This window comes from Callospermophilus lateralis, chromosome 3 (genome assembly GCF_048772815.1).
Source record: "Callospermophilus lateralis isolate mCalLat2 chromosome 3, mCalLat2.hap1, whole genome shotgun sequence".
Lineage (NCBI taxonomy): Eukaryota > Metazoa > Chordata > Mammalia > Rodentia > Sciuridae > Callospermophilus > Callospermophilus lateralis.
The window spans coordinates 35,675,476-35,702,421 of NC_135307.1; the positions used below are offsets into that span (position 1 = coordinate 35,675,476).

Below are 26,946 nucleotides of genomic sequence, written 5' to 3' on the forward strand. Positions count from 1 at the left end.
TTCTCTCCCAAACTTTTGTCTGCTCGGCCGGAACTACTTTCCTGGAAGGGCGGAGCGCTGTGTGTGCGAGAGCAATGGGGGTGTCTGCGCAGGGATCTCTGGTGCGTAGCGAGGTGGGGGTCACCAAGGCTAAGTGCCCTGCAGGTGGAGATTCGACAGGACTCGAGAGGAGGGCAAGAGGCAGTTTGGGCAGCTGTGGCCCCAACACTTTAGAATTGAAACAGGAAAAAGTGTAAGGGAAGGGAGAATGGGGACTCTTTATTTGCAGTTGGAATGCGCGGAGGGGCACTCTGGAATGTCATGCGTTCGGCAAGGGGTGATCGAGGCTTGTTGTGCGCAAACACCGTGACTTTGTTCCTAGTGTGGGTACTGCAGGAGACTTGGAGAGAGACTGTACAGAAGTGGTAAGATAGGGAGGAGCCCAAAGTTGAAGACAGGAAGAAAGAAAAAAGGTAAATACATAAGGAGGCTTAGAGACCTGTAGGTAAAGATAGCCCTGAAAGGCAAGGATTCCCAAAAGAATAGGTGTAACAGGTAGCGAAAGGGAGAGCCAAGGGGAATCTGGGAGGTTCAGAGACCAAGGGATGTGTAGACAAAAGAAAGGACAAGTTGGTCTTGAGAACTTAAGAGACAGATAAACTGCAATAAAAGACACAACTTTCTGGACTCACAGTTCTGTGGCGGTAGAGAAGGAGAGTGGAAGATTTATGTGTTTGTAGAAGCAATGAAAAGGAGTAAGAAAAAAAGTTGGGGACTGATCCCCACTTTATGAAGGAAGGAAGGAGATTAAAGCAGTGAGGAAAAGGTTTGGAACTCATTGCTACCTGAAGGGTAGGAGAGATGGAAGGATAGACAGACACCCCCTGGTGTTGGGAAATGAGATTTTTAGCAAATATTTCTGGTGATTGGGCGGATCCAAGGCCTGGTTTTAGGCTAGGGAACATATCCCCCATCCCCACCCCCTGATGCCAGCCAACTTTCCCCTTTAGTTTTGGTTGTCACAGAATGTTGATGACAAAAAGGAAGTATGAACTTATGAGAGGAAAAGAAATGCCGTTTAGAGGAAATAGCAAGTAAAAGGAATGAGGGGGGAAAAGGAAAAGAGGCTGATACTGGCCATACTGGAAGAACCAAGAATAAAGAAAAGGAGGGCAAGGGGGTGTACAGTGCCTGCCTAGCAGCATATACTAGGTCCTGGGTTGGATTCCCAGCACAGCAAAAAAAGAAGAAGACGAAACCCTGGCTACAGCTAAAGAGCCCAATGATTTTGTCCAGACTAGCACATCAGGGACATGGGGTAGAGGGAGTAGAATGGAGAAGGCTAATGACTCCTTTGTATTTAGCTATTAAATGAGTATAAAAATTACATGCAAACAAATTATGCACATTATTTTCATCTCAACATTTTGAACACCTTTTATAATTTTAGTGTAGCCTTGGGGAATGGGGAAGAAAAGGTTAATGTTTTTGGGAAATGCATTTGGCACAAACTATTTGATGTCTTTGCACAAGTTGCATTGTCTACCAGACCTCATCTCTCCAGAGAATCAGCTTGTTTCCCTGGTCAAGCCTATAGCTTTCTCTGACCCTTAGGACAGCTCACTGTCAAACTGGAAGCTGGGAGGACTGAAAGCACTGGTAACAGAAGGAGCTATCAGATTACATCTGGAACCTGTTGTAAAAACATCTTCAGAATTAACCATAATTTTGCATGCACAAGGCCCTGGGTTCAATCCCCAGCACCACAAAAAAAAAAAAAAAAAAAAAAAGAATTAACCATAATGCTCTCCCTCTTCCTTTTCTGACTCCACATGAGGAAGGAGAACCCAGATTTTTCCTTCCAGGTTACTACATGTGATCCTTTGGAGTGATGATGAGAGAGTAAATCTTGTGAAAAGTTCTCTGGGGAAGCCATTGAAAAGGCACACCTTTGGGTGGTGGCAACAATGGGCATAGTTAAAACGAACAGCTTGTGTTTTCAGGGGACAACAGAAAGCAGAGAAGAGTGAAGGGAAAGTAGGGTACCTGATAGGACATGCTCCAATAGTGCTTATGACCTCAGGGTAGCCATTCCACAGTCTGAACTGGAACTGGGAGCTCCAGAGGCCTCTTTATCCCCAAGACTTTAATTACAAATCTGAATCTCGAGCCCAGACTTTCTTAGACTTAAAAACTCAAATGAAAAAAAAAAAAAAAAAAACTCAAATGACTACTAGCATTTCCACTTGGTTGTCTCAGAGATACCCAACACCCTAAATTGAGCTCATTTTTCCTGCTTCCTGCAACTGGCTCCTTCAGCACCATTGGCCACTTAGTTGCTTACACCAGACACCTAAGCATCAACCCTATATTCTCTTAACTTCAAATCCTAGAGTCCTATCAGATCTGCTTCCTAAATATCTTTCAAGTCTGTTCTCACCTGATCACTAGTATATAGTGCCTGTCTTGTCTCTCTTAAACCAAAGCAAGAGTGCCCAGACAAGTCTGTCTTCCTCAATCAATCTTACACCCTGAGGTCAAGTGATTCTTTTTTTCTTTCTTTTTTTTTTTTTTTGTGTGTGTGTGTGTGTGGTGCTGGGGATCGAACCCAGGGCCTTGTGCATGCAAGGCAAGCACTCTATCAACTGAACTATATCCCCAGCACCTCAAGTGATTCTTACAATACATAAAATTGATCATCTCATTTTTCTTCTTAGAACCTTTCAATGAATCCTCACTGTCCTTGAACTAATGTATATATTCTTTTTTTCTCTTTCTCCTTTGTACACATGTGCCTGTATGTATTTTACTAGGAATTGAACGCAGTGGTGCTCTACCACCCAGCTACATTCCCAGCCCTTGTTGTTATTATTATTATTTTGAGATAGGGTCTCCCCAAGTTACCCAGGCTGGCCTCAAACTTGTGATCCTCCTCCCTCAGTTTTCTGAGTAGTTGGGGATTACAGGAGTGTACCATCATACCCAACTAATGTCTTTCTTCTTTAGGGTATTTTACAAGGTCTCTCTGACTCTTCAGACTCTTTGCAATTTTCCCTCCCCAAACTGATCTGCAGTAAAAGTACTCTCTTTTGCTTCTGGGCTTTTGTAGATGCTGTCTCCTGTTTGGAATACTCTCCATGCCTCTTCCCTTCTGGTTAACTCCTCACATCTTTCAGGTATTAGTTTAAACATCACTGCCTCTGGGAAGCCTTTCCTGACTTCAAGAGTAGGGTAGCTACCCCAGCTACATGCTGCCATTGCACTCTGCATTCCTACATGGTCTCCCTTATTACAGCTCATTTCATTGCTTACTCAATTTCCTCACTTCCTGACTAAAAATAAAACCTGATCATCTAGAACCATATCAGCAGTATATCTGTAATACATAGTACCTGACACCTACTAAGCAATCAATATTTGTTGTTAAGATTGAGTGAATGGATATAAGGCCATTTTACTTCTCAGTGCTTTCAACAAAAAAGCATGTGTTTGCACACACCTACATCTTCTCCAAAGTACAGCTTGGTTGACAGTATGAAAAATAACTATGTGTATTCTGTTTGGTCATAAAGTGGGAGAAAAGCTGACAGTGAGACATTGGAACTCTTTCAGCTTTAATTTCCTCATCTGTAAGATGGGGATAATAAAATCTTCCTTATATAATTCAATAAGCAGTAGTTATTATATCTAGATTCCAGTCCCCAAACAGTGATGGAGTCCACCTTCTTTTGCTCATAAGAATCAAGCCCATGACTGAAACTTACCACCAGGGGGCAGTATTACCCTGGACTGGCAGAACTGGACCAGCAGTCATGGGGAAGCAAAAGGTACAACCAGGGCTGCTTTCCCTGAGTCTTGGGGGAAGATGACTCAGAGATAGAGACATGTGTCAAGAAGGGTTGGTGTTTCTTAGACCCATCCTCCTTTTCTCATGCCATGCTCCTCCGTGGCACTGTTTATGCTTAGGAATAAGCATTTTCTGGCTTGCCATTCACAGTGAGGGTGTTTTTCCCCTTCTAGATAAGTCTTTCACCCGACCAGAGAGAGCTTCTAGCTTCCACTTCCAGGAGAGACTATGTTAAGAAGTGAGTCAAACTTTCTTTTTCAGACTGCAGAGGGCTTTTCATTATTCTGGGAAGCCCCACAGCCACCCATTTATGGGACAGGGAGAGTGGCAGAAGCCAGAATTATTCTTGGTTATAGACTTCACTCATCCTTTTCCACCTTGATTTCGATGAATGAGTTCAAGTCAGGACAGCAGGTTTTGTGGGGTTGGTCAAACGATGGAGAGATGGGTCCATTCTCATTTCCTCCCTCTTCTTCCTCATCTTGGAAATTAGGATTGTAAAGTTCTGGTGGAAGGAGCTGGGCTTCAGCAGAAGGCAGTCTGTCTGAGGGAGGCCCATATACACGGTTGGCCTTGGTGCCATGCTTAGAATTAGCATCCAGGTGATAGCAGAGCTCTGTGAGGCGCTGGGCCCGGAAACGAGGAGAGCGGGCCACCCAGACACCTGGCTCATTAAGACTGTCCTCCTCATCAGACATCAGCTCTTCTGTCACATCTTTCCACAGGTTTTGGTCTTCAGGTCCAAAATGCCTCATGATGCTGGATCGGTTGGCAAAAAGCTAAGATAGGAGCACACGACAGACATCAGGAAGAGAAACAGACCATAGATTAGGTTTGGGGAAAGGGTTTAGGTAGGATAGAAGGCAGTGTAAAGTCTGTGCCTAGGGGAACCCAATTTCCTGGTCAGATCTTAGAACTGGCTCACCCTCTTTTCTCCTCCATCAGCCTATGTTCCTGGCTCTGAACCCCATTCTTAGACACATGTCTGCTGGCTCTTCTCCCTGGCACTTCTTAGGATTTAGGGTTTAACATCTTGAAAGGAAGGCCTAGAGACTTACCCGGTATCGGCGACTTCGAAGTTTCTTCTCCTCTTTTTCCTTCAGACCTTTAAAGGGGTTCAGGGAGTTTCGATACTCACGCCTCTTGGTGAGGAAGTAAGCCACACAGGCTCCTGAAGGAGGGAAGGAAAGCAAGAAGTAGGGTCCTTCAGAGGTGGTCCCCAGCCCTTTTTTTCTGCCCTACACTAGAAGTTTGGAATCACTATTTAGATGATAAGCTTCCTTGACATACCCACCAGCATCTATTTAGTCATCTTTGGTTTAATACTCTTTGCCCACCTCCATCTCCAACACCGACTCCTCCCAAATCATCTCCTGCTGCAAAAAGACAACTCCAGTTGCTTTCCTACCTTCTCCTCCACTAAACTGACACCTGTTGTCACTGTGTCGATAGCAGAGTTCAAGTACTTTTTTAGTGGAAGCTTTCATAATACTTCAGCATTAGTTACAAATATTAGAAGAGAGCAAGGCCAAGCCTAGCTTCTTCTTTTTTTTTTTTTTTTATTGGTTATTCAAAACATTACAAAGATTGCAGAATCTTCTGACCTCAGATTAGGGCCCTACATAAATATAATGCATGATGATCTTTAGCCCTTTCCTTCTATTTTTTTTTTTCTTTCAGACTGAGTAGAGGGGAAAAAGTTGATTTGAGGTAACCCTGTGAATACATGTAGGTGAAAAGAATAGTGAAAAAAAAAAAAGTATTTACAAATACTCTGTTTTCAACAACACATAAATCTTCCCCATTATGCTCTTTTCCTCTGGGCAAGAATCAGGGAGTAAGACGGAGGGAAGAAAGGATGGATGGGAGAAAACTCAGTTTTCCTCACCTTTCAGTTCTTTATCAGTATAATTGTGGGGACTGGTGACCAGCTCCTGCTTGAGCTTTTCCAGAAGGAACTTCACTACTGAAATATTCCAAGAGGACTTGATGCTGCCACAGAGAATAGAATGAATGAAGCAGTAGGTTTTTTAAGAGCCAGACAGAGACACCCAGCACTAATCAACTTTGTGGTAAATTCCTCCTCAGCCTAAGACAGGATACAGGGGCAATGGTAAGATAAGGCCCCAGTCTCATTGTTGGATTGCAGCGACTCCCTCTACTTCCCTCTCCTTAGCAAAGTACCTTGTGATCTTTTTTCCTCAAGTACCATACCTTTCAGACCCATTGAATCTCTTGTCATTGGTGATGTGGTTATGCACATTGTGGACCAATTTCTAAGGGGGAAAAAAAAAAAACAGAATAAATCCAGGAGTGGATATTATGAAAACCCTCTTCTGGTCCCTAAGGTAAAAGACATTATTCCTACGGGATTCTCTGCCTGAATCCTTTCCAAAGCTTAGATACTTTTTTTTTTTTTTTTTTTAAGTGTGTGTATGTGTGTGTGTGTGTGTGTTGCTGGGGATCAAATAATCCAGGTCCTTGTGCATGTGAGACAAGCACTACCAACTGAGCAACATCCCCAGCCCTAGGTATCATTTTTGTAAAAGGTGAAAGAGTTATATGATCTGAAGAGAAACTAGAGTATAGGTAACATTTTTGTATATGACCTTTCTTAGAGTCTGTATCTTCTCTTCCCTCCCTCCCTTCCTTCCTTCCTTCTTCCCTCCCTCCCTTCCTTCTTCTATCTCTATCTCTATCTCTATCTCTGTATCTCTTTCTTTCTGTACTGCATTTGGAAACCAGGGCACTTTAATACTGAGCCACATTCCCAACATCCCCAGTTCTTGTTATTTTTTATTTTGCAACAGGGTCTCCCTAAATTGCTGAGTCTGGCCTCATACTTGGGATATCCCTGCCTCAGCTTTCTGAGTCACTGGGATTGTAAATGTGCCAAGTGAACATTTCTAATGTCCCCCACTTTTTTTTTTTTTTCATTTATTTTGTGTCAAGACTCCAGGGCCTGTTCTGTCTTCTGCTTCAGAGTAATGTGATCACTAGAGCAGCTGGTGTCAAACAATTCATGAAATACCCCTAATAACAAGGAAGAGAGCAAATTTATACCAAAACTACTGTAAGTGAGCATTTCTTAAAGTCCCGTACTCTTGCAAATTTTTATTTCTTTCTTTCAGTGCTGGGGATCAAACTCAGGGCCTTGTGTACACTAGGCAAACACTTTACCACTGAGCTGCACCCTTAACCCATCTCTTCCATATTTAAAACATTCTTCAAAATATATTTGCATTTATTTGAATATAAAAATGTCTTCTGGGGCTGGGGTTGTGGCTCAGTGGTACAACTTTCGCCTAGTGTGAGACCCTGGGTTCTATCCTCAGCACCACATAAAAATAAATAAATAAAATAAAGGTATTGTTCCAACTACAACTAAAATATAAATATTTTTTAAGGGCTGGGGATGTGGCTCAATTGGTAGCGCGCTCGCCTGCCATGCGTGCGGCCTGGGTTCGATCCTCAGCACCACATACAAACAAAGATGTTGTGTCTGCCGAAAACTAAAAAAAAAAAAATTCTCTAAAATTTTTTTTTAATTTAATTTTTTAGTTATAACTGGGCACAACATCTTTATTTTATTTATTTGTTTCTTTATGTGGTGTTGAGGATCGAACCCAGGGCCTCGAACATGCTAGAAGAAGAGTGCTTTACCACTGAGCCACAACCCCAGTCCTGTCCTCTGAAATCTTCTAGTAAAATTGATGACCCAAGATAATGTCCCAGCTTTGGCCATGGCTTTATATATCCCTTTGCATATTATCACAAGTCCCAGGGGCACACACACCATAGTCTGATAAACACAAACCTAAAATCACAAAAATGTGAATTGGAAAGCACCTTGGAGACTGTTACCAACCTCCCTTTCATGTCATTAAATTTCTGTTTTTCAGTTTTGCTCAAAACACATCTAATGATGCATTTTACATTTTGAGTCAGCTGATCCTATTATTAAACACATTTAATTGTTAAAAAGTTTTGCCTTACATGCACCAAAAGTTGAACCCAGTTTGCCTGTACTTCAGGTATTTGAAGATGGCTTTCATGGACTCCTTAAGTCGCCTTCTTTTTTTCATTTGATACCAGAGAGTGAACTCAGGGGTGCTTACCCACTGAGTCAGATCCCCAGCCCTTTTTATGTTTTATTTGGAGACAGGGTCTCCCTAAGTTGCTTAGGACTTCATTAAGTTGCTGAGACTTGCTTTGAACTTGTGATACTCCTGCCTCAGCCTTCCAAGCCACTGGGATTACAGGCATGCGCCACCACACCGGCCTTAAGTCTTCTTTTGTCTGACCTGACACCCCCCAATTCCTTTAGGCATTCCCCATAGTTTTTAGACATATTCATCAGAATATGTCTAAAAATATATAGACATAATATAGGAGGCTCTCTGATTTACCAATATCTCTCTTGCAAAGTGGTACCTGACAGGCTGGGGGTGTAGCTCAGTGGTAGAGTGCTTGTCTAGCATGTGTGAAGCCCTGAGTCCAATCTCTAGTTCACACACACACACACACACACACACATACACACACACAAAAAGCAAAATGGCATCTAGGACCAAATCTAACTTGGCTAAGATCTGGTCAGAGGGAACATTACTTCCCAACTCTATACTACTAGGAATAAAACTCAAGGTGGCATTTCCTAGCAATCCCATACCTTCTCATAACATCACAATTGGTGCTTTGAACTTTTTTTTTGTACCAAGGATTGAACCTAGGGCACTTTACCAATTGAGCTACATTCCTTGCCATTTTTATTTTATCATTATATTAACTTATATTTATTATATTATTATATTTAATTTAATTTATTTTATATATATACACACACACATACACGTATGAGACGTGTGTATATGTTTTTTGTTTATTTTTTTTGCCATGCTAGGGATTGAATCCAAGGACACTCTACCCCTAAGCTATAATCCCAACCCTTTTTTTATTATTAATTTTGAAACAGGATCTTGCCAAGTTTTCCAGTCTGGCCTTGAATTTGTAATCCTCCTGCCTCAGCCTCCCAAGTAGCTGGAATTACAGGTGTGTACCAAAGCACTCAGTGCTAGCTTCATATTTGATATTGTTATTTACCTCTTAGAAGTCTAAACTTAGGGCTGGGGATATAGCTTAATTATGGCTTTAATCCCCAGCACCACAAAAAAAAAAAAAAAGAAGAAGTCCAAACTTAAGACACACAAAGCAAAGGAAGGTGAATGCTTCAGGAAGAATTAGGGAAAGATTCCAAAAAAACAAGGAAAAAAGGGATTTATATAGCTTCTAACTCAAGTGGCTTGGAAGAGATCAGGTAATAAAACTCAAACCAGGCTTAAAGTGGAAAGGGAGAATACTCTAGACAATAAATGTTAAGACTGTAGAGGCTGCTAGCTCACCTATCTCCTCAGTGAGCTAAAAATAAATGTTTCTCAAGGGTAGCGGGAATCTCCAGCATTCCAAAGAATTAAGTGTACTGGTTTGCTCCTTTTGGTTCACAAGATAGCTAGCAGATTGGAGAGATGGCTCTTTGATTCCTTCCCAAAGCTAAAGATTGGAATAGTCAAGATCTATGCTATCCCTCCCTTTCCAAACCCACATTCTAACACAAAAACACTTTAAACTTTTTTTCTGTGACAGGCAGCAATATTCCCTGACCGAACCTCTAGATCCTTTTCAAGAGCTATAATAGAGAGCATGATGAGCAGGCACTGTCCTGCCACTAGGTCCCCAGATCCACTGATATCTCCAAAGGGAAGGAAGAAGCCAGGTCTCAATACTATACCTCTCTCTGGAGACAACAGGCAGAAATGGAATAGAAGTGATAAAAAATCTTGATTTTTATACAAATTATAGTTATCACACATTTATTTATGATTTAAACAATATGAAGTTTTGGGAAACCCCTTGAAATGTGTTTTGAGACACATGCCTCCATTTATCTTACTGACAGCAGGAGTAGCCTCTTTGGCTACAAACCCATGACAGAAACTTGCTCCTGTTCTTAAGTGAAATGTTCTTGAACATAACTAAAATTCAAAGTCACAGTTAAAAACAAGTTGGCATTGATTATGAATGGTATATTTCAGAGGGAACAAAGAATCTCTGATATAAAAGTAAATCAAATGAAAGGAAGAGTAAAAATAGGATATCTGAGGGGAAAAAAGGAAAGGAAAACAGAAGCAATATAAATAAAAGGTGTTTAAATGGTGATCATTATTTTCAACCTTTACTAAGACGTAACAAGAATGGGCCATCTAATGTGATGGGATTTAGGCTGATTTGAGTGATGGCATCCAGTCCCAACCAGGACATTCCAGTCACTTGACGTCAGCCATTATGCAGAGAATGTTCAATAGGAACATTATATGGCTAAAGAACATCCCTATAGTTATTAGAAAGTTTTGGGACAGAGTTGATCCAAGACACTGTGGTCACCCTAGAAGATAATTTTCCAACCTTCACACAACTGCCAACTCTTAGGGGGCTGGGTGTGCACTGTAGCATGTTCAGCACAATACCGGTTCTCTATCTGCTATATGTCAGTAGCATTCTCCCTTCCTTCCACCCACCTACCAGAGATAATGACAAGAAATGTTTCCAGTAGGTTCCAGATGTCCCCTGGGAGGAGGATTATCCCAGGCTGAGAATTACTGCCCTAGAAGACCTTTAGGTTTGGATCATTTGCCAAGATGGGGGCTCCCAGCTGCACAGAGTGTTCCTAAGGGCTCCCAGATATTCCAAGAAGATTTTAAGCAGATGTAATTCAATCTAGTTCCTTCCCTGTCAAGAGCTCTTGGAACGACTAGATTCTCCAAACCTGTATAACTGAGCTGGGTGTATAGTGGCCCTCAGCATATTTGGGGTCTGGGATTACCTTGGGACTGCCTGGCTTCTTCACCCACGGGGCCCCTTACTATTTACCCTGCACATGGGCTAAATTGCCATACTGTGGTGATGAATCTGCTCAATCCCTTAAAGATATTCCTATCAGGATTATGAGAACACTGGAAGATTCCACTCTATTTAGAAAACTCTAAAAACTCGAATGTTAGCAGAGATACTGCCTAATCCCTAGGGCTGTGGAATAATCTCTCTCCTTGTCCCTCCTGCTGCAGTAGGACTCAGGACACCATTTTTTCGTTATAGGAGGCTTAAAATCAACTCACCCTCACTCTTCACTTCTCTCTCCAGACTGAAGAAAAAAATGATAGAAACTGAGCTCACTTACAGAGAGTACCAGATCCCGCTTTCGCCTGGAGTTCTTCTGCCCACTCCCTCTGGTCCTGCATGGGGAAGCAGTGATCCCTAGAGAGTGCCTCAACTCCCCAGTGCTCCCGGAGCCTGACTCTTCCAAGGCACTGTCCAATGCAGCGGCAGCACTGAGCATGTCCTCAGGGCGGGGTGGTGGCAGCTTGGTTCCATTTTCTGGCACTGACTCTGAAGATGCCCGCTGGATAGCCAGCTGTGTGGCTGGTGAAAGCTGTTTGGCATAAGCTGGGACCAGCACACGCTGTACTGTACCCTCAGAGGCCACATAATCATCCACCAGCTAAAGACATAAAAAAGAATAATCTATTAACCTTCCAGACATAGGGGAACCTGGTCAACTATCATTCTTTGACTGAGAATAGTGAACAGAGAATGGAAACAAGTGGGGGAATCTTTAATGTCAACAGCTTATTTCTCTTGGACTCCTATGGGAGTGCTGGGCAAATAATTCTTGCATATACAGGGCCCCTTGTGTTGGGTTGTTACCATAGGGCTACTTACAAGGCCAAGGCATGTTTCTGATGCTTATTTGTGAGCAGTCATTTATGGTTTGCTCTTGAGTATAAGAAATGTAGCTTCGTAAGTATTGTGTCTAAAAGGGATTAGGAAGGCAGTAATGACAAGAAAGGGAAACCAAGCAGGAAACGAAGCAAGAAAATTAAATAGTAATAACAATAAAGAGGGAAAATAAGAGGAAAACAGAGAGCAAAGCAGGAGATTCTAGAGAGGAACCCCTAGAGAGGCCATGTAGACAGCACCCCTTACCTACCCTCTGTTCCCTTTCAGGGGCCAGTCTGTGCCCTCACCTTGATCCTGGCCTGGCCATAAACTGTCAAAGCCCTGACATCCAGCTGACTGCCTGTGCCCTCATTCAAGGACATGCAGGACAGGGAAAGGAAGGAGGCAGAGAGGGAGGAGAAAAGGAGGGGGATTTCTGCAGCCAAGAAAACAAAACAGTGGAAGTGGTGGTGGGGAACCACACATACACACACACACACACACACACACACACAGAAAGAAGTGGGGAGGCGGCTGAGATTTATAGACCTGTGAGCTGCTTTCTGCGCTGTGAAATCTAATTCCATCCTGTCGGCTTGGAAGCTTTCCCTGCCTGAATGAACCCATGATTCAGGACACCTCCTAGCCTGGTACCCTCTTGCCTCTTGCCTTCTGGTTCCTTCTCCCTGAGGCGCAAACCACTGAAAATCCTGACCAAGCACAGTGACTATCACCACAGGGCTGTGCCTTCAGGAGAGCAATGGCCAGTTGTGGTGTCAGCCTAGAGAGGGGGAGGGGAGCTTATACACTCACTCCTCAGATCCAGCAGATGGGCTGGGAGTTTCCTCCCTCTTGTCCACCCTGGGTGAGCCTTGTCAAGAAGGGAGAAGGAAAAGAGTGAAAGCAGACAGAGGATAAGGCAGAGAGCTGACAGACCTTCCACTGGCCCTCAAGTGGCAACACATCTGTTATTTTCTGTCTCTATGATCTCTATGGTTGCTCTATCTCCTTTTTTGTGTGAATTCTGCAGTTCTTACTCTACTCATCCAGCATTTTTCCTGCTCATATGGCCCCTGAGCAGCAAAGAAACTGAAATAGCACAATGTACTTCGATGTCTTTTCCTGCTCACAAAATATGCTCTCCATCTGCCTCCTCCTTAGCTTCCCTTTCTCTCTACATGCCTTCCTCTGACTATTCAATTTCAATTATCCTTTCCTTTTGACATTTTATTTCCTTTCCTCTAATTCTCTGTACTTACTGCAGTCTTCCCCCAACATAAATGTTCCCCTTTCCACACAGACTCAACTTTCTTCTCCAGGACTAATGGTGCACACCTGTAATCCCAGCAACAAGAGGCTGAGGCAGGCGAATAACAAGTTCAAGGTCAGCTTCAGTAACTTAGCGAGGCCAAGCAACTTAGTGAAATATGATCTCAAAATCAAAAAATTAAAAGTGCTAGGGATGTGGCTCAGTGGCAAAGCCTCCACTGGATTCAATCCCCAGTAACAAAACAAAACAAAACAAAAAAAGTTTATTCCTTCCTCAAACCCTTCATTTCCACTTGCCTCTTTCCTTCCCTGTACTTGTCTTCTATTTTCCTTATCTTCACCCTCTTCCTTTTGCTTTCTCCTTCTCTCTCTCCTTCCTTTTCTCCCCCTATGTCCCTCTCCTTTCCACATTCCTGTCTCTCTATACTGAACTCCTCTTGGCAAGCAGAGGGCCCGTGATAAAATATGAATGAGCCGCCTGTGCATGGCAGCAGGCATTCTCGCCAGGAGAGGCAGAGCCCTGCAGCAGCAGAGACAGCTGTGGAGGAGAAGGTGCCATGCAGAGCTATTGAGAGGGAGGGGAGGGCACCCCAGCACCACACACACAGAAAATGACCTCCTGCCAAAGAGGCTGATGGTTCAGGAAGAAAACAGGAGTGCTGAAGGCAGAGAAATTTGATGCTATTCTGTATTATCACAGATATAAACAAAAAAAGATTTTAAAATGGAAAGAGAAGAAAAGGAAGAAAAGAGAGAGGAAAAAAGGCCAGCAAAAGTGCAGAAAAGCAACCCTGCCCTGCTGCCATACTCACCGGATTGAGCAGAGGGGTCCCCTCACCCCCGGCCAGAGCACATCCTGGGAGCCTCATGTCTCTCTGAGAGGCTGGGAAGCCCAAAGGCCCAGGTCCCACTGCCGAGGCTGACCCCAGCTGCCACAGCTCCTCGATTGCCACCTGCACACCACTGCCCACACTGTCACACTCCTCCTCCACGACAGACAGAGTCTTGCAATTTTCCCTGGGACTCTCCTTGAGGGGCCCAGGCTCCTCTGTTGGGGGACTATGGACCCGGCTCTCCCCGTCTTCATCAGGGGTGCACACCTTCCCTTGTCTCAGCTCACCCACTTCCTCCTGGAGCCGTTTTAACAACTCATTGTTGGCCCGGGCCAGACCCAGAGCAGCCTCAGCCAGGCCCACTGCCTTATCCACCCGCTGGTAGATAATATGCAAGAGCTGCTCAGAGCTCTGGACAGCCAGGCCATGTCCAGTCACTGTGATGGGGGTGCTGGCAGGAGGGTTCCCGCCCTGTGAGCCTGTGCTGCCTCCGCTATTCTCACTTTTACAGGCGCAGCAGCAGCATCGGGCCTCGCTGCCACTAGGAGGGGAGAAGAGAATGGTGGCACTGAAGGACATGGCTGATAGGCACAGTAACAACCGTGCTCACTCGCTGGGCTTCTCCCAAAGGTGCTCTGGTCAACTGGACTTTATGAGGTTGAAGCACTGGCCTCTGTGGATTCACTTTTCTTTCTCATGGAGGGTGATCAGAGGAGTCGGAACTCCAGGTTGTGGGTTCTGTGAAGGAGGAGTAGGTAAGCTGTGAAGGAGCACACAATCCATGGCTGCCTCTCCTGGGCCTGCAGAGGAGAGACAGACGCCTTCTTCTACTGGCAGATCCTGTGCTCTCCTAACACTGGGTGTCACACTCACCCCTTACCGAAAGAATAAAGCCAACAGGGGCCTTCCTGATCGACATGATTTCATTCTTCCTACACTCAAGCATGGAACCCCCTACCACTGCAACCTGAGTAACAAAGGGAACTCCAAAGGACCCACCGGCATCTGGAAAGATTAGAAGATTAAGGAAGAAAATGAAGATTTGTCCCCTCCTCCTCCCTATCTCATTCCCCCTCCCCATACTAGTGATTGAACCTAGGGGTGCTCTTCCACTGAGCTCCATCCCCAGAACTTTTTATTATTTTTTTTTTATTTTGAGACAGTCTCCTAAGTTGCCCAGGTTGGCCAACTCTTGCCTTAGCCTCCTAAGTCACCAGAATTATAGGTATGCGCCTTCAGGCCCAGCTCTACCTTACTATCTTTACTATGCTTTGACATAGTCCTTTAAGGAGTCCAGAACACTTCACGTAGGTTATCTTATCTGCAAGACAGTGCTAAGAAACACATATTACCCCAAATCCAGAAAAGAGACATGCAAAGAAGTTATGTCTTTTTCAAGGTCAAAGGAAGACAGCAGAATCCAGTTATTGCTACTTTCAATCTAGTGTTCTAGGTTTTTTTTTTTTTTTAAACTGATACCATTTTTTGTTGACATAAAGAATCCTTATTCTTCCCCCCTCTCTATAATTTTCATACACATGCATTCAGAGAAACAATAATACATCGATCACGGCAACCCTCAACATGCAACCTTTCACTATTATATCATTAATATTTGGGGGATGGGGGTATGGAAAGAAGTGAAAAGCTGGATCAAGAAATTGGGCTGGGGTAGCCCAGGGCTGCACAACTCCCTTGCTCTCAGAGTTGCATACCTGGGCCTCTAGCCCCTGCAAAGATTAGCTGCCTTGAATCTACCAGCCAGTAGCCCTTGGAAATAGGCTCTGGGTTGCCCTCACTGCCACTTCTCAGACTCTTCAAGGGAGGAGCAGATGCTCAAAAGGAATATCTAAATAGCTAAGTGTTACCCATTTTTCCCACATGATCAGTCGCTATTAAAGGAAAAATGAGAATACCAGTGATAAACCAAACTGCCTCTCTTTTGAATTACTGTAGTTAAACAACTAAACTACTTCAGGAGAAAAAAATGGGTCGTGGTGGGAGTTTGATTTGTACCACTGAGAACACTCCAAGGAACTTAAATAAATATTGTCATTTTCTAAATGATACTTGATTACAGAAAAAAAGAATCCTTCTGCCTGAAGCTTTGTAAGTGACAAAATCTTAAGTGTGTTTACATTTCTTCAAGTGATACATTTCTATCTTATTTTGTAAATTATATCATAACATCACAATTAAAAGGAAAGGAGGAGGTTAAGAGAATTTTCCATATATTGAGGTTCTGGGTTTGTTTGTTTGCAAATCAGCAATCTCATTTCAGAAACAAGCAATATCAGTACCTCTGAGGTACTAAAGCATAAATCTGACAATGCATTTAATTATATTTGGTTATTAAAAAATAGTCTTTAATTTGCTCTTTTTACCCTTTTTATTGAAGAAACAGCTTTTTTTTTTTTTTTTTTTTTTTTTTTTAATGGCAGCTATTCACTTCTTACAAGAACTTAAATCCATTTACAGCTTTCCTGTCATTAGAGCCACCAGAAGGCATGGCTAAACCTGAAACTAAAGGTTAAACCAAATTAAAACTAAAGGTTAAAGGAAAGCACTAAGCGATTCTATGTCAATTTATGGATGAATCATTTATGTATACTTTTCCTTCCTAAATAAAGGCCTACACTGTTCCTGCAGATTTGTTTTTTTGTTTTGTTTTCAAACCAATATGATGCAAAGAATATTATTATTATTATTATTTTGGTACTCTACAACTCACTAAGTTGAGTAAGTTGAGGCTGGCTTCGAACTTGTGATCCTCCTATCCTCAGTTGCTGGGATTATAGGCACCAGCAAAGGGTTTAATATTTTTTGTACTTGACCACTAAATTGAGGGAGGGGAGGGGAGGGGAAGGAAGGGGAGGAGAAGGCTTCACTAAATTGCCTAAGCTGGCTCCAAACTTGAGATCCACCTTCTTGACTCAGTCTCCAGAGTAGCTGGGATTAAAAATATGTGCCACCATACCTAGCTAAGTGTTGTGTAAGCCTCAAGATCTCCCTCTTTTGGGGCTGGGGATATAGCTCAGTTGGTAAAGTGCTTGCTTGCCCTGGGTTCAATCCCCAGCACCAAAAAAAGACCTCCCTCATCTATCAAATGGTCTTCTTTAGCCATCTTTCTGAAACAGTACTGAACTGAAAGTTTAAAAAAAAGAAAAAAAGAAAAAGGAGTTCTCCTCTGATTACACCACTTATGAGTCATGTGAACCTGTACAAATCATTTCACTTTTTTAAAAAAATTTTTTTAGTTGTAGTTGGATACAATACCTTTATCTTATTCATTCATTCATTCATTCAATCATTCATTTATTTATTTATTTTTATGTAGTGCTGAGGATCTAACACACCGCCTCACACATGCTAGGCGAGTGCCTTACAGCTGAGCCACAACCCCAAACCAAATCATTTTACTTTTTAAGTCCCAGTTTTCTCGTCTCTGCCTACTTTCAGTGTTTTTGTGAAGATTGCATATAATATATGCAAGGTACCAACAGTCACTGACATATGGTCAGTGTTCCACAAAGGAATGAATCTGCAACCTTTTTGTGATCCAACCATGGACATCCATCCTGATTCCCTTTTAATAAAATTTAATGACTTGAAATAAAATTTGAGGAAATTTGACTTAAATTTATTTTCATTTATTTAGATGCTAGGGATTGAACCCAGGACCTCCCACATGCTAAACAAGCACTCTCCCACCAAGTTACACCCCTAGCCTGACCATAAATTTAACACCAATTTCTAATAAACAATAAGTTCAAGGATAAGAATGCATCTATAGATATGAAACCTATAATGCAACTTAGAAAGGTAATTGAGGAAACAGAATTTACAATTTACTTACTATTATGACCTAGACTTAGACTAAAGAGAATACTTAACTCAGCTAGTTTTGTTTGTTTGCAGTACTGGGGACCGGAAACCAGAGCCTCCTGCATGCCAGTTATTTATCACTGAACTACATCTCTGGTCCTTTTTCAAAAAGTTGATTTAAGACATTGTCTTGCTAAATTGCCTGGGCTGTGCTTGGACTAGAGATCCTCCCACCTCAGCTTTCAGAGTAGCTGGGATTACAGGTATGCACCAACAACTCTACTGGCTAAAAGTATTTTCCTATTGTCAGTTCACTTTGTTTCTCAATTTCTTTTCTGCTTCTTACTTTGTGTATTATCATACTATGTCCATTTTAAAAAATGTTACATTAAGGGCAAAAAATGAGTTTTCTTGAATTAATCTATCTACATAAAAAAAAAAAAAACTGGTATAGTGCACTGTAGCACAACGCATATTCAAATGACTTTTGGTTTCCATGGACACTATTGTGGACAATTTCCCTGCTTCCTGATACAGTCTCCCATCTAAAATCTAAGATATAGAAAGAAATTGGGGTCATCAAATAATAAAGGAATATTTCATATCACATTTACAAAGCAGATAACTTAAATGTGGGAATACATGATTACAAACGAATCAAAATAGTAATTTCATTAGCTGCATACCTCTCAATTAGAAAAAAATGAACAAGTACAAAGAAAAAAAAGAGATGTTTCTAAAAATTCTCTACAAGTAATGCCATGCCACAGGGTGATTAGCCAAAATGGATTGCCACCTATTAAATACTCAATGAAGGGAGAACAAGGGCTGTTTCATGGGAATGTCTAAAGAATGTGGAATGTTCTAAACATAAACTATCTAGAGAACAAAGCAAAATACACACAAGTTCCTAGAAACATGGAATAGACAGAAAGCTGAGGAGTTGATTCAAAATAATAGACCAACAGAGTAAAATTGGGAGGAAGAGTTTGTATGTGTTTTAGGGCGGTGTGTGGGGGGGTTGTTATCAGGAACTGAACCCATGGGCTGGGGATGTGGCTCAAGTGGTAGTGCGCTTGTCTGGCATGCATGCTGCCCAGGTTCGATCCTCAGCACCACATATAAACAAAGATGTTGTGTCCGCCAAAAACTAAAAAAATAAATATTAAAATTCTCTCTCTCTCTCTTTTAAAAAAAAAACAAAAAACAAAAAAGGAACTGAACCCAGAGTTCTCTACCACTAAGCCTCATCCTAAACCCTTTTTATTTATTTTGAAACAAGTTGGTTAGGCGGGCCTTGAATTTGCAATCCACCTGCCTCAGTGATCCCAGCTGCTGGGATTACAGATGTGTACCACTGTACCTGGTTGGAGAAAGAATTCTTTCTTTCTTTCTTTTTTTTAAACAGAGAAAGAGAGAGAATTTTTTTTTTTTTTTAATATTCAGTTCTCGACAGACACAACATCTTTGTTTGTATGTGGTGCTAAGGATTGAACCCAGGACCTCCCACATGCTAAACAAGCACTCTCCCACCAAGTTACACCCCTAGCCTGACCATAAATTTAACACCAGGGCTGGGGATATAGCTCAGTTGGTAGAGTGCTTGCATGCACAAGGCCCTGGGTTCGATCCCCAGTGGCAAAAAAATAAATTAAAAAAAAAAAAAAAAGATTGTAAGCCTGAGTGCCACATACAGGATGGCACTATGGACAGAATAACAAAAATAAGGCAGTTGAGGACTGGGGCTGTGGTTCAGTGGTAGAGCGCTCGCCTAGCACATGCGAGGCCCTGGGTTTGATCCTCAGCACCACATAAGAATAAGTAAATAAAATAAAGAAATAAGGCAGTTGAGGTGAGGCACCATTATGTTAGAAAAGATGAGTATTTAACATGCTACATTTCAACTGATGGCAACATCTTTCAGCATAATGTCCTGAAAACAACTAGAACTGAAAAATAAAAATGAGAGGAAGGTCTGAGATGGGTATTTAACATGCAAATTTCAAATAATGGCAACATCTTGTTTTTCAGTGGACAACACTTCTTCATAACATCAAAATTCAAATTGATAATGAAACTTTAACACAGACACTACTGCATTTTTTTGTTTGTCTGGTACTGAGTATTGAACCCTAGGATGCTTTGCCACTGAACTACATTCCCGGCTCTTTTTATATTTTATTTTGAGACAGGGTCTCACTAAGTTGTTTAGGGCCTCACTACATTGCTGAAGCTGGCCTTGAATTTGTGATCCTTCTGCCTCAGCCTTATGAGCCACTGGGATTGCAGGCAGGAGGCACTGGGATTATAGGCATGAACACTATGCCCACCTCTACTGCATTATCTGTTAAAATTTGTTAAATTCATCTTTTCTAACATCCTACACCTAATGTAACTACTTTTTTTCTATAATAACCCATTTAACCCTGCCAACATTATTTACACACCTATACCTTATTCTGATCATCTTTATTTTACTCTAAAAATATATAAACTTTTTTTTTTTTTTTTGTCCTGTGCTAGGGATACAATCCAGGGCCTCAGGCATGTTGGGTAAATGCTTTAACACTGAGTTCTACCCCCTAATCCTCAAAACATATATCTATTTAATTTACTAATACATGAAGCAATCCATGGAATGTCTGGCAAAGCAATGGTCAATACTGATAAATTATGTCTATATCAATTATTAAATATTAATATCATCAAATTTTGCCATTTCAGACCACTAGATAATTTATTTCATTTCATTTAGAGATGGGGTCTTGCTATGCTGTCCAAGCTGGCCTTGAATTCCTGGGCTCAAGGGATCTTCTTGCTCCAGGCACAGCCAGCCTCAGCAGCTTGGGAGGCTGAGGCAGGAGGATCTCAAATTCAAAGCCAGCCTCAGCAATTTAGCGAGGCCCTAAGCAACTTAGTCCAACCCTGTCTCTAAAATATTAGAAGGGCTGGGGATATGGCTCAATGGTTAAGTGCCCCTAGGTTCAATCCCTGGAAATAAAACCAAAACCAAAACAACAAAAAACGGGATCCTCCTGCTTCAACCTCACACATATGGCAGCCCAAGGCCTCGGGAAGCAATCTCCCACTGAGATATACTCCTCACTCAATAATTTATTTCAAAACCAAGGGTTCCATGGGTGTGGTGGCACACACCTATAATCCTGGCAATTTGGCAGGCTGAAGCAAGATGATTGCAAATTTGAATCCAGCTTCAGTAATTTATAGAGACCTTAAGTAACTTAGTGACACCCTGTCTCAAAATACAAATAAAAAAATAAAAAGGGATGGGGGATGTAGATCAGTGGTAATGTACCCCTGGGTTCAACCCCAGCATGTATGAATGTATATCTGTATATATTAATCAATCGATCGATTGATCAATCAATAAATGGCTGAGGATAACTTGGTGGTAAAGTTCCCCTGGTTCAATTCCCAGTACCACAAAAATTTTTTACAAAACAAAATAAAGTTAAAGGTCACATTTTGTTCAAGAAAGTAAAGATAGCCAGGAATGGTGGTGTACCCTAAAGTCCCAGCAATTTGGGAGGCTGAGGGCTGGGGATATAGATCAGTTAGTAGAGTGCTTACCTTGCATGCACAAGGCCCTGGGTTCAATCCTCACAACAACAACAACAATTAAAAAAAAAAAAAAAATTGGGAGGCTGTTTGCAGAAGAATCACAAATTTGAAGCCAGCCTGAATAACTTTGTGAGATCCTCAGCAATTTAGCAAGACTCAAAATAAAAAATAAAAAGAGCTAGGGATGTAGCTCAGGGGTTAAGTACCTTTGGATACTTAAAAAAAGAGAGAGAGAGAAAGAAAATAAACTAAGACCACCATAAAGCAATACACGTGCGTTTTGTAAAATGCTATCAACTTTTAGAATTGGATGTTAAGAAAAAGATTGTCAATCTTATGAGTTGCCAACACAAAACCCCAGTTGTCAAACCGAGGTTTGCATAAAATGTATGTATTTGGGGTTGATTTCAGTATTGGTCTAATTCATACATGTGAAATGTATTTATCAATATACTTCACAAATGTATTTATCAATATACTTCACAAATATTTAGATAAAAAAGAAAGAAAACTCATCTCCTTTAGAGATAGTTTAGGGTGAAACTGTCCTTAATCTTAAGTATCCCTTTCCTCTCTAGTCACATGTATTTTTGTTAGGACTAAACATATCAAAATCTTGGCAGTTCCCTGGCTTGCTTTCTCTCCATCTGAGTTTGAATTTTCTGCATGATTGAGTTCACCTCCAAACTATGAAAAACAAAAGTTTTCTCACTATTTAATAGAATGTGTATGATATGGTATCCCTCAGATGATATATGTTCTTATAATGGGCCTTTGACTCACTCAGGGTCAGGCAAGAAATGGACTTTCTTAAATGTGATTACTGAAAGCACAGCAATTCATATCATAATCTTCATTTTGAGAAATAAAAAAGGAAAATGGCCACTTAAAGCTCCTGGTCTGCTGGTCAGCCTTGCTCCTCCACTTCAAGGTGGAAAATGGCTCACCTGTTAGAAGATTCTCTCAAAACCTATTCGTATCAGAAATGAGCTCTTTATCACACAAGAGCAGGTAAGCAGATACTACAGGATACAATTTTCCTACGTTTTAAAAGAATGACCTGTCTAATGAGGTGTGAAAAAAATCTAAGACCCCATTATTAAGTGTAAAAAAAGAATTGTAGACCCAGAGGGCAGAACAGAATCTTAAACAAAATAATTCCAAATAATCCCAAAATTACAAGTTTACTAATATAGCATGGAAAGAGGTTTAAACCCAGCACAGCAAAGTCCTCTTTTACATTTGGTGGTAAGATTAAAAATTCAGGTTTTCTTATAAATGTGTCTGATGTAAAAGACTTTCACTGCATTTCTGAAATGGGAACCTAGCTCCTAGAAATTCTATCGTGTCCTATCAAGCCCTCAGTAAATGTTAGTTGATTAAATATTAGACAAAGATGACAAAGTGGGCACAAGGGACAGCAGAACCACCCCGACGAGACATGTGATTCAGTTACAGACAGGATAAGCGCAGTGACGATGGGAGCAGAAATCGACCCTACTCGCTAGGCTGCAGGGGACCCGCCACTGTCCCCTGGCAATCCGGGGTAATGGGTCATTCAGGGACCCACAGCGGAGAGCCCCGTGCCCGTAGGGAGGTCGGGGACTACGCTGGGTCAACTACTTTGGTAGTCACCAAAGCTCTGAGGACTTGGGCTAGGGGATGTGCTCGCCGCAAGAATACAGACGGGGTGCCACATAAGCGGGCCTACAGGTGACCCAACGCGTGTGTCCCGCGTTACCGCATCCGCTGACTCAGCAAGGCCGCGGCGTGCGCGGAATGCCGAGGAGTCAACAGCGCCCGCCCGTGTACCTGGCCAGCGCGCGCACGCGGCGAGGAACCGCCCGCTTATCCTCTGGTTCCCAGTGATTGGCGGAGGGAAGACAGAAGTGTAGGGCCAAGAACGCCATTGGCGGCAATTCCCAGTCACTCCACGAACTAGGGAGGGGAGGGGGCCTCATCAGGGAGGAACACGACTGCGAAGCGTTTTCAAGGCCGTCAGACGCCATCTTTAGCTCCTTTTTTTTTTTTTTTTTTTTTGTTTACTTATTTCTGTCCTTCCGCTGGTCACAAAGCTGTGTACACGATTATAAGTACAGTGGCCACAAATCAGTTTTATATGCTTGGTGGTGGCTGGTTTTAGTTACTGAAGGCCTTGGTTACAGATTTTTCTACATAACGCTTGCAAAGTGGCAGTTCTTATTAGTTAAAAGAAGTTTTAATCTCTAGGGGACCCTAGGATTCCCAAGCAGAATCAACTGAGTTTACCTTTACTTTGCCTTGGTAAGAAAGCCAAGCCAACGAAATATTCGCAGAAAGGATTCTCCCCTTAGAAACTCATAGTGAGGACATGGAATATGAACCAACTACGTTCCAAGATGTAGAAAAATTGAATACCTAGAAAGTGGCTGTGTACTTTTCTGGGAAGCTAAATCGTGTACATGATAATGTGCAGTGATGTGGGAGACTTAAGGTAAAACCCCATTAACAATCCTGTCACTGCTATGATTACAAAGGTCACCAGAGTCAGATTAGACTAAAAAAAAAAAAAAAAAAAAAAAAAAATCCAGGTCTAGGCTTGTGGAATGATCCACATTAGAGCCAGTATTTATTAAGCAATGATCTGACTTGCAGTTTTTGTGAATAAAAATATACTTGGTACAGGTAAAAACAAAAACAAACAAAAAACACAAGAGAGCTCATCAGGGTCATTTTCATTATAATAAATTCAAGACCTTGGCAAGTAAGTTTATTGAAGTTGTCACTTAAGTGTCTTAAATGTCGTTTGAAATCGAGTAGGACACTAGCTGAGGAATGGATAGGTATGATTATCATCATACAGAGGTTTTGAACCTTGTAGTGTTTCCTTCTATCTCCTGGTTGCTGCTAGTGACATTCCAGTTTCTCCCTGATCACCCATAGACTCCTATGCTTTCAATCCAATATACAAATATAAATTTGTTGTAGGTATTTTCTATATGACTTCTTCCTAATAAGGGAGACTGGTCCTATAAGAATGAAGTGACCATACATATACTCCTATAGCAAGGATGCTCTGCTCTGAGACTGTTGTCTTCTCATTCATTTTTCTGAGTCTCTTAGGGAGAAAGATTTTAATTCTAAAAATGCAACATTATAACAAAAAATGCATTTCTTGTTTCTTCTATCACTGTTTTTGCTTCCTTTTGGCCCCAGAATTGGACCTGCCTGGATTTTTTTTCTGATACTTTGCCAGCTGTGGAGCTTTTCAAACAAATCCCAACCAATAAACGACCATTTTGTCAAAAAGCCAAGAGAGAATTTCCCTTCTGAACACACCAACCAAACCACACATAAAGGCCAAAATATACACAGCTGTACATTTAAGAACGTGAGACAATAAAAAAGCAAAACCACTTAGGCAAAACAGTCACTAAAGGTAGCTTTGAACCACAGATTCAATAAATTGCTTCCCCTCATTTGCCACATGAACTATATACTTCCTGATAATTATTTTTCACTAATCTGATCCTTTAAAACAGGAGCAGAAAAATACAGTAAATGCACATAGAATGAAAGTGCCTAAGTATGATAAGCATAGGGTATCTTCTAAGCTCCAGTTTGCACATGAAATCCTGTTTTGATCATATTTGGGAATACAACAGAAAAAAAAATTCACATCCTAGGGTTTACGTGGAACACAAAATCAGAATCACTTTTGAAAATCTGATATGGCACATATACACATATTGTACATATACACAAAGAATAAACCCCAAGATAATTTTTTACAAAATTATACTTTAAGAAACACACACACACACACACACACAGAGAGAAATGTCCTTGTGAAATTGTGTGTGCAAGACACACGGTAAGAAGGTATTTCCCCTCTCTTCAGGGAAATGAGTATCCCAATTATAATATCCCAATATTTTTAACCTATTGGACTCAGACAATTGCCACATCTAAGCCACCTGGTTTTGGTTCTGGGGAAGGTGTGTAAAACGCACGCTAAAAGGCTTTTGTGAGGGAGCCTCAAATCTCTGCTTCCTTCGATGTTGCCCGTGGCAGAAATTTACATTATCCCTACAGCCCGCTGTAAAAAAGAAATCTGTACTTCCCAAGCGGCTAAATTTTAAAATCCCTTAACCACAAAAATTTACCAGTTCTTAAAATGTGATAGCAAAAAGAAGAAAAAAAAAATTCAGTAAATTTGGCTAGAAACAGTTGCACACGGCCATTCTGTTCTCAACTTCTTGGTATATTTAAAACCTTGACCAGGAAAAAGAAAGAGGAAGAGAGAGAGAAAAAGAAATGGGGGAAAGAGCAAATTCCTCTTAGCAACAGTTTCCTCACCCAACACTGCCACAGATCTCTATTTTTAAAATTTTTGAAAACACACACAAGATTAAGGAGGGGAAAAAAAATGGAAAAAGGATACCCGAAGGTCGTATGGCTCTTTGTATTCGTGTGTGTGCAAAAAGGAGGACTCGCGGAGCCCAAGCCGGCAAGCCCCGCCCCTCCCCGGACGCCCGCCCGGATTGGCCGCCGGCGACTGAAGGGCGCCCCGCCCGCGAGCACACGCGCCGCGCCCGAGGCACCGGCCCCGGGGGCCCACGCCGGCCGCGCGACCCGAGACCCCTGCAGCCCGATCCCACAGCCTGGAGGCTCCTCCCGCCCTCCCCGCCTCCGCCCGCTTCCTTTCACTTTCTCACCGGCCTTTCACCCCTTCCCATCTCTTTTTCCCAGTGAAACAAGGCCCAGTCACCAACATAAAAATCCAGAGAAAGAGCTCTGACACTTGGCCAAACTTGGTAAACTAACTTGTTAGCAGCATCCTTCTAACCTAGGATTAACATCAGGCCCTAGCTCCTGGATTCCAGGTGGAATGTCTCGGGTCATGCCTATTGCTTAACACCCTCACCTTTCAATGTACCTTCCTATGTGTGACAACGTTTAGGTTAAAGAAATAAGTCTTTGGGTTTATTTTTACAGCCTGAGCCCCCAGTTTTTCCTATTTGGCAAAGATCATATTCTCAAGAAGCTAAAATGGCATCCCTTTACTTCTTGCAAAAGACCAGTTGCTTATACCTAGGTGATGATAATTATCGGAGGATTATTGAAACTAGGGGTGCTGTATTATTCAGCTACATTGCAATCCTTTTTATTTTTTCTGTTGAGACAGCTTCACTAAATTTCCCAGGCTGACCTCAAATTTGCAGTCTTCCTGCCTCAACCTCCTGAGTCACTGTGATTACAGGGGTGCACCATCAGGTCAGGCTTCACCTAGAATTTTACTTTATATATTTACTGGGGATTAAATCCAGGGGAGCTCTAACATTGAGCTATATTCAGCCCTTTTTATTTTGAGAGACGGTATCACTAAATTGTTCGGGCTGGCCTCAAACTTGCAATCCTCCTCCCTTAGTCGCTGGGATTACAGGTGTGTGCCACCGTGCCTGTTAAGGAAGGACTATTGTAAATTAAAGAACAATGAGGAAATATGGAAAGTAAATGCAAAGTGTGAAATGGGTCAAAAAAATTATAATAGTCATTACTAGCATAATTCAGGGAAATCAAATATGGCTTAGATATTAGATAATTTGATTGTATCAATATTAAACAGGAAGGTTATTGGCATTACCAATTTAAAAGAAACTGAACTGAGTTTATTCCAAGCCAGTTTATCCAGCACCTCCCCACACACATTTTGGCACTGACCATCAGTTAGGCCATATGCTTGCCTTCGTTATTTTTTTTTTTCCCTTAGTTTGTTCAAGCTAGGCAATAGCTTTGTCTTTTATCTGAAAATGAGGTTCTAACTAGCATTTATGGGGTTTTGTTTTGTTTTTTGGT

At 41.8% G+C, this 26,946-nt stretch overlaps 1 protein-coding gene across 2 annotated transcripts; it reads right to left on the reverse strand.

Annotated features, from left to right (window-relative positions):
* Positions 1–3,551: 3,551 nt before the first annotated feature.
* Positions 3,552–25,561, reverse strand: C3H14orf93 (chromosome 3 C14orf93 homolog). Of its 2 annotated transcripts, none has more exons than XM_076849997.1 (7): positions 25,532–25,561; positions 13,681–14,706; positions 11,061–11,381; positions 6,041–6,102; positions 5,715–5,818; positions 4,885–4,997; positions 3,552–4,605 (listed from the first exon to the last, which is right to left on the reverse strand). In XM_076849997.1, the coding sequence occupies exons 2-7, from the start codon at positions 14,278–14,280 to the stop codon at positions 4,186–4,188; spliced, it is 1,620 nt and encodes a 539-aa protein (XP_076706112.1). In that variant the 5' UTR covers positions 14,281–14,706; positions 25,532–25,561; the 3' UTR covers positions 3,552–4,185. The 2 variants fall into 2 exon arrangements, with proteins under 2 accessions (XP_076706112.1, XP_076706113.1); XM_076849998.1 differs by having other exon boundaries at positions 13,681–14,439; positions 25,532–25,557.
* Positions 25,562–26,946: the final 1,385 nt, after the last annotated feature.

Excerpts from the sequence above, each read along its gene's own strand:
- C3H14orf93 (XM_076849997.1), bottom strand. The coding sequence starts at position 14,280 with ATGTCCTTCAGTGCCACCATTCTCTTCTCCCCTCCTAGTGGCAGCGAG. Across the intron at positions 11,382-13,680 it reads GGACCCCTCTGCTCAATCCG|CTGGTGGATGATTATGTGGC; the intron begins GTGAGTATGGCA and ends TTATGTCTTTAG. Across the intron at positions 6,103-11,060 it reads AGCGGGATCTGGTACTCTCT|AAATTGGTCCACAATGTGCA; the intron begins GTAAGTGAGCTC and ends TTTCCCCCTTAG.